The sequence below is a fragment of the Rhea americana genome, unplaced genomic scaffold (genome assembly GCF_003343005.1).
Source record: "Rhea americana isolate MKP2758 unplaced genomic scaffold, rheAme1 scaffold_37, whole genome shotgun sequence".
Taxonomy (NCBI): Eukaryota; Metazoa; Chordata; class Aves; order Rheiformes; family Rheidae; genus Rhea; species Rhea americana.
In genome coordinates this window covers 3,237,848-3,246,037 of record NW_028186501.1, presented here as the reverse complement: position 1 = coordinate 3,246,037, position 8,190 = coordinate 3,237,848, and the positions used below count along the sequence as shown (strand labels likewise).

General features: G+C 40.8%; 1 protein-coding gene across 3 annotated transcripts in view; it reads left to right on the top strand.

Moving 5' to 3' along the window:
• The first annotated feature begins 36 nt into the window (after positions 1-36).
• VDAC1 (voltage dependent anion channel 1) overlaps positions 37-8,190 on the top strand; it is a 16,520-nt gene continuing 8,366 nt past the window's right edge. Inside the window, exons 1-3 of one of the 3 annotated variants that reach the window (XM_085312784.1) lie at positions 37-99; positions 6,671-6,740; positions 7,287-7,336. In XM_085312784.1, coding sequence (XP_085168910.1) covers positions 6,674-6,740; positions 7,287-7,336 — 117 coding nt within the window. In that variant the 5' untranslated portion in view covers positions 37-99; positions 6,671-6,673. Of the gene's footprint in view, positions 100-219; positions 730-1,551; positions 1,574-6,670; positions 6,741-7,286; positions 7,337-8,190 lie in introns of those variants that run through there. The other 2 variants (XM_085312782.1, XM_085312783.1) reach the window with 2 other exon arrangements.

Genomic DNA, 8,190 nt, shown 5'->3' with positions numbered 1-8,190 from the left:
CCGGAGCCGGGATCGGGGCCGGGATCGAGGAGGCCCCGGAGGAGGAGGAGGAGGAGGCCGAGGCCGGGCCGGGAGCGCCGCCGCCGCGGCGGGGCCCAGGTAGGGCGCGGCGGGGGCCACCCTGCCGCCGGGGCCGCGGGCAGATCCCCCCTCCGCGGCCCCGCCGGCGAGACCCGGCCGCGGCCGCTCCCCTGGGTCAGGGCGGGAGCGCAGGAAATTCGCAGCCTCCCCGCAGGGCTTTTGCTAGCGATTGCCTCCTAAAATAGACACGACCGTTGTCTTACATAACCTGTGGCACCCTGTTACGAAATTGTGGCCTCTCTCTGAGGCGTGGGGTGGCCGTGACATCCGAGGCGGGCTGGGGTTCGGGCCTCTGGAGCGAGGTGGCGACACGCGATAACGTCCCTGGCACTCCGGTCGTGCCGCGCGCCCGTCTCGTTACTGCGCTGCGCAGTCCGACTGACTTTGCCGGAGCAGGCCGCRCGCTAATCAAGCTGGGCGCTGGCCCCGTGGCTGGGATTTAAAGGTCGTTCAGCCCTGGAAGCGTGTTCAGGTTTCTCAGTAACCCTGCTTCCGGGAGTAGGTATCGTTTCTCGTGCTYGCGGAGAGCAAAGATCACTGGTGCTGCGTGGCTGCACCTGCGAAGCTGACCTGATTCAGCGCCGTTTTAGCGCMGGCATCCTTTCCACCTTCCTCGCTCACCCCTGGAATCTCAGTGAGTCCTAGCAGGTTGGTAAATTCGTCCTGAGATGCACCAAGAACCCAGCCCCTACTTCAAACAGCTAAACCACCCGAGATTTTTCTTTTTTCTTACATTCTGCTTATGCTCAAAATTAATTTTATTTTGGAGAAAAAATTTAAAAACCTCAGGGATTGATTTTTTTTTCCTTGTGTGAAACAAACTGGGAGCACCGTGCAGCAGGAGCAGCGGTAAAATTGCTTCCATTCTGCCTGGTCACAGCCCTCCCTTGGAACGACTCTTGCTGGAGGGTGATCAAGTCATTCAGGCTTTGGCCACGTGTAAAAGGTAGTAACAAAAAATTCTGAAAATGAAGCAGAGCTAACTCATCCTGTTGACCTCTGCACGGTTGTGTCTCCAGGAAATATTTATAGTGAGCCAACTAAAACAGATTCTGTCTTGTTTTCAGACTGAGGGGGGAAGAGTGAAAGTGTTTTGTAGTTTATCCTGTTTGGTGCAATGAACAGTTGAATAATCATCTGTCTCATGGCATTTCATCTATGAAATTTTGTCAAATTCAACAGTCAGCAGTTTTGCACTGTTGAAAAGGTATCTGAAATAACGCCTCCCACCAACACTTTAATTAGGGATCAAATATACCACCTCAATCTTCTGTACCTTTTCTCCTACCTACATGTGAGTAGTGTGTCGGAGTGTGACTCAGCGTGGAGGATGTTGCTGTCTGTTGCCATAGCAGCAGGAGCGCGGTCCCCCGTCTAAGACTTTCCTGGGGGATGCAGTCAGCAGAATGTGGAGAGTGAGGAAGCAATCGCAGATGCACATGTGTTTTGACACTGCGGCAAAGAAAAACCATAAACCAGCTCCTTAACACAGGTTTCAGTCTAGTGCATGSTTCTCTCTTGTGTGAAAGCAGCAAGCAATCTTTGTGCTGGAAGGCAAAATGCTATTTTAATTTGTCATCCCCATTCCTTTGATCACTTACTATGAGTAGGAAGTAACCTGGAACRAGAGACATGTGCCTTCTCAAGTGCTCTGCACCTTCTCAAGTGCTCTGCCAGTGTGTGTCTGAGTTTAATACTTTGCATGGTGCTCATGATACAAAAGAGTTACTGCCCTTATTCTGACTGTAGCCTTGCTGTGAGTGACAGTAGCACTGATCGTTTCTCAGTAGTCATATATTTGAAAGAAGCAGATAGYTAACCTGCATTTTTAATTCAGCTTATAGAGTGTGCGGTTCTTTGTCCCTTACAGTTTTAGTAACTGTAGTAGCTAGAACAGGCAAATAATATCCCCCAAATTCTGTTTGTTATTTATATATGATGGTTTAATAAAGGGTTTCAATGCGATGACATTGTTCTTAATTTATACTCATGAAATTAAGAACAAACTCTTTCTTTCTTTAATTCYATAAATATTAATATAGACTAAATCATGATATTTATATTTGCTTTAAGGTGCTTGTAGCCTAATAAACTGCAAAGTATAGAGGAGACAGAATATATCACATAAATGTTTTTAAAAAYGACTAATGCTGCTACATTTAACTAGTTTGAAAGCAAAGTTGTAGTAGGAAGCTGTGATCCTAACAACTGTTGTAGACCATCATTGGGACATTGCCTCTGCATGAAAGAAACTGTGGACTCCAGAGTCTTAAATTTTGAGTCATAAAGGCACATGGATTTTATGACTTCTGCTCAGTAGCAACTTAGGGCAAAAAATGTTAAGTTTTCTGGTATTCTGGTGCATAATGCAAAGTATTTACAAATTGTGTGCTTATACTAGCTTTGGAAAAGACYTGTGAATGTGATTAATGTGGTATTTGACCTCAGTGGGACTTGTCATGTATTTACAGTTAAGCATGTGTTTAAGTCTCTGCAGAATTAGGTGTCTGAGTCGGACTCAAACKGTTGGTGACTGTGACCAGCATGTCATGAAATCTGTGCAGATTTTACATGTCGTATTGTGGATGAGTGCAAAAGCACTGTGTATTTTATTTATTGATATAAAATACATTAATTTGGAAATGACATTGCATAGGCYAAGAATCCAGGAAGGCATTTAAAAGTTACTTCATATCAAAGAACAATTCTCCTTTTAATAAAGGAGATAAATAGGAAATAAGATTTTTGGATCTTGAGGAGGAAGGCCCTCATGTCAAATTTCCTAGGAAAAACTGGAGTGAGGTCCAACTGAGACCCCATTTTCTTCATGGGAGTTTGACCCTTGATGTATTTCATTCTCATCTTAAATTTTTAAATAGATCCTTCCCCTCATGTAAATATAAAGTTGGTAAGTCTGTGTAGGGAAACTTTAACTTAGTCATGAAAAAGAGAGATCAAGCAAAAAGATGAATTTAAAGCATCAAATCTCTTGTCACACCTGTATAAACATGGGTCCRTGTGACAGCTAGTTGTCCTGTCCCAGGAGAGCGAGCGCTTTACAGCGGGCCATGAGAAGCCGAGTGCATGTGAGCTTGTGCCCGAGTCACGGYAGGCACGTTCCAGCGCCAGTTCAGGGCGCAGGTACGTGGCAGCACAAGAAGGGAAAGGGCAGCAAGGTTTTCCTTGTGGTTTCAGCCAGTTCTTACATTTCCTAAGRGCAACTCAGTTGTCTGCTGCCTGTTGGACTGATTTTGAATTAATACGCCAAAATTGTACTGTGGAGTGAAAACTTTGCCATATTTGATGCTGAAAAATACTTAGAGTCAAATTCAGCCTTGCTGGAACTGCCTTGTATTCAATATGGCTTTCTTCGCTGGGGCTGGCTCTTGTGTCTTGTAGCTCCAAAGAAAACTCCACATTTTCTCCCTTTTACAGTTACAAATCAAGCATTCACTTGAGTGGTGCTCATAAGCATTTTGAGATAAGTCCTTATTCAGGTTTTCTGAAAGTTGATTTGCAGTACTTCAGTCATGATTTGCAGTACTGTACTTCCTGCTCTTTAAAAACAAAGTATTTTTCCACTTGGAATATAGGTATATATTCTCCTTGGTCTACTTTCTGCAGAAACTGAGGTATGTATTYACTCTGAGATACCTGCACTATTGGATGAGAATAAAATCAATGAATTCATTTCACTCTTGACCTGATAAGAGTTTATGTCCTGGGATTCCACCAGTGAAAAGCAAGGGCACTTGGCCATGTGGCTATTCCTTGATCCTTTAAGAATATGAATCCCTATTAAGCATGCTTGTCTTACAACCTGTGGTTGCACAGAATGTAATCAGTTTTGTTTTCCATCTGTTAAACAGGAGGSTTCTGAATATAGATTAGCTAGTGCAAACAAAAATAATTATTTTTGTTCCTTGATGGCAACAACAGTAAGGCGAACCACCACATACATATTCCATAGAGTGCGTTTTCCACACTCAGCAGTTTTAAACGCCTTGTTCTGTGTGCATTATGTGATTTGCCTTACAAATAGCCTTACAATGGACGTGGAGTTAGCTTTCAGTATGGTCCCTTAATTATCGTAATTGCATAAGTGGAGATCTGGACATCTCCTAGTGTCCTATAACTGCAGCCTGGACTGCTGCAGTGAAGCAGCATGTCACAGCTGATTCATCTTAAAGCATGGTTGTCTCTGCCTGCCGATAGCTTGCTGCTAAGTAATGCCTTATGGCTGAGCACTGGGGACGAGCTGCAGTCTGCTGCACTCTGTAAACCTGGACTCTGGTTCAGTGGAGATATGCAAATATTAGTGAGAGCCTAACTTACCTTTATGGACAAAGGAAAATTAGTCTGCCCCTGCCTCAAAACAAACTCAACAAAACCCAAACCAAAAACATACAGTATTCAGTTTTCAAGAAAATATACTGATTTTAAGAAGAACTCAAAGTGATCGTTGATGATTTCAAAATACATCCGGTAGATTGCAAAATGCAGCTGATAGAAAAATGCATTATCTTTCGAAGCAATGCTTATTTGCTTTTTTGATGTAAGGATTTTTAACACTTTTATTTATTGATGATGCTAAGTGGAAACAGGCATCAGAATGTTCTAGTAAGCCTGTGCTGCTCGGACTGGAAAGAAACATTTCCTGAATACATATAGTCCCTGGTGAATCATCTCAGGATGGCCTGGGCTCTGTGTCCTCTCTTTAGTGCTACCTTAGCTCTAAACTTTAGGGTGCCATTGTACTTTATTTTTAGTGACCTTAATAAAAAGCAGAGGAATTACTTAAATGTATTAATGACTTTGTAGTTGTTGGCTCATTTTATGTTTCCAGAACCACATATGACCAACCATTAAAATGGCTTCTCCTGTAGAGAATGGTGTTTATAAACTTTACATCTGGCTTTCGTGTTGGCATCAAAATGAAAAGAGACATTTAGGTCTTACATATGCAGCGGAAACTGCTTTCGAATACATAACATGTTGTGTTTTCATTTAACTATTTAACTGCTTAGGTATTTGGGGCTGCAACTTACTAATGAAATATTACTGGAAAAAATTACAGGAATTTTTGATGCATCTGAGTACAGTCTCAGGAACTGATGCTACATCATGCACCCTTGTATCCTACTTTGTGTTCTAGCAAGACTGTTCACTTTGACTGAGCCAACAGATCTGTTCTGCACCCTCTAGGACAGGGATTCTTCCCTTATGCAATCGCAATATCCTGCTTTAACAGGCAACAGCTTGTTGAATTGAGTGCCTGAGGCATTAAGTGACTGCCGAAATCTTGATTTGATAATTATGGGGTGGTGTGGTTGAATGAACAACTGAATAYGAGTCTACAGCCAGACTAGATACCCTGAATACTACAAGCATTCCCTCATATTTAGAGCTAGCTGGTTTGTTTGTGATATAAACAAATAGTTTTCTGCTAATGTTGAATAGTTTGGAATAAGGATTAGTAGACAATTCTTCTCAAAATATTTTCACTTGTATTTAATAAGCTTATTATTAATGCTGCATTACCAAAAAGAGTTTGAGAATACAGAATTTTAGTGCAAAATCTGGTATTGAAAGAACCAGCTTTATGAGGATGATTTCTTTCTTTTGCTTTTTTAAAATTATGAAATCTATGAAAATGAGGTGTACACCATTTCAGATGGTTTGAATATGGCTGGTTCCGTAGAACAAATTACTGTTCTTGAATAAGAAAGCAGATTTGGTTTGTTCCTCTCACGCTCATATTCTCTACTCTGTATACAATGAGCATCTTGATGACTGAGAAAATGGGGTATGTTCTCCTTTCTTGCAGGAGGCCACTGACTAAAGAACGGTCAGGGTCTGCTGAATGCATGAATCTCAGGACCTAAATACCAGTGTTGGCATCCTTACTGAGCAAAACACGAAGTTTGAGGAAGCTGCCCCTGCTGGGCTGCAGTGTCCTTGCTCTTGTGCCTCACTCCAGGTTTTGCAGAGCGCTAACCTGTATTTGATTGCTGAAGTCACCCTCCTGACTAGCTGACTTCTAGATACTCACAATGTGGCATCCTTTCAGTCTTAATTTTTCTCAGCAAGGTCAGTTTTTCCTCTGGTTGATGAACAGAAAAAAAGACAAGGGTCAATGTCTAAGGAGAAATCTTAACATTTTAACAGCTGTACCAAAGACAAAATTCAAGATGAAGAATGATCATTTGTTGCTTTTGCTAACATCTTATCTAATTGCCACTGTGAAGCAGGGGGGAGGGGGGGGAGAGGGAGGAAGGAATAGATGTTACTGATGCTAAATGACTGTTCTGGTTAGATTTACTGAATTAAAGTTATTAAAGTTGGATGACTTCGGGTCCAGGTTCACTGTAGTTGCTTTCTTCTCATTATATTGAATGGATAGGTAGTGGATAGAAACCAAGTTGCTTGAGACTTAAGGATTTGGCTTATTGTTTGCTGAACTGGCTTAAGTAAACAAGTTTCTAAACACTGTAATTTCTTCCTCTCTTTGTTGTTGTTGTTAGCTGAACTGGCTTAAGTAAACAAGTTTCTGAACACTGTAATTTCTTCCTCTTTGTTGTTGTTGCAGAAAATGGCTGTTCCACCAGCTTATGCTGATTTGGGAAAATCTGCCAGAGATGTTTTCACCAAGGGATACGGTAAATAAAGCCAAAATAAATTTGGTCTTTTGTTGTTTACCTGATTCCTGAAACTGATTTGTTATGATTTTAGTGCTTTTCTCAGACAAAATTATAGTAATTTTCATTAGAATCCAGAGAGATTCAGAGCTTCACATTGTCTTTACAGCCTGGAAAGGGAGGGTAACTTACTTTTCTCCTGACAAAACTTTTAATTTTACCCATAGGTCTGGTGTATGTTTAGAAGTATTTTCACTGTTCCCTTATATCATTAATAGGACCACTGATGTCAGTAGTTTGCTTATGAACAAAATGCTATTTAGTATGAATAAAAACATTGTTACCTAATTCGGTCCTAGTGAGACTGATGAAGTCAGCTGGGCTAGCGCAGTCAATTACTGTCTAAACTGCATAATCTACTTCATAGGAAAACATGTTACAGTAGCTGTAATCTTGTTCTACTTCTTGAATAGTTCACTGGAGGTCTAGAAGGGAGTTTYAAAAGATAAATCAGAAATTATCTTAAAATTAACATATATATAACTCATTTTTTTACTCATTTTCCAGGTTTTGGCTTAATCAAGCTTGATTTGAAAACTAAATCTGAAAATGGACTGGTAAGTTGAACCTGAAACCTCTCAATGTTCTTGTTCTTAGTATATATTCATTTAAAAAGTGTAAATATGTATACCTTACTCTCCCTTGATTTTCATGTATATTATAACCTTGCAAGATACACTATATTTACATTATAATTATGTCATAAGACTGTGCACAAGATAGAGTGGAAGATACGGTGAAGGGCTCCTTTGCAGATACTTGCTAACTACGAAATTTACAATCCTTTTTGAGGCCACCTCTGTGGCCCGTGCTAGAAGAAGTGACAGTGCCTCCCTCCTGCACACCAATTCTAATTTATAAGGGTTGTGCTTGCATAGATTTTTTTTTTCTTCCATAAAGAGTTTGACTTAACTGTGTGCTGGCGTGAGGCACAAACTCTTTGAGGGCTATTAACTAGCATTTCAGAATAATGTTTTGCTCAAGGCTGCTTATCAGTTTTGAAAGAACTTACACACAAGTGCAATTTGTGATTTTTCCATTTCCTGCAGTCAGAATTTCTGAAAGTATGACTTCTAAATATGCTGTATGCTATTTTTCTTATCTGTTAATAAACAAATGTAGTTGCGATATAACTGCTTAATGGAAATAATCTTTATAACATCTTTATAAARGATGCATTTGCAGACTTTCATGCTGATTCAGATACACCTTGTACACTAAYTACACCTTGTACACTAACTGATCAGACCAGCACCTTATTTTGTGTTATGTTACCAGTGAGAATTATTCGCTGCCCTATCCATTTGTTAGTGTGAAGCATCTTTGATCCCTGATGCACTGGAATTACTGTGCGGCAAGCATGTGTTGATATTAATGATGAGCAAACATGTTCTTAAAGCTTTTGAGAATG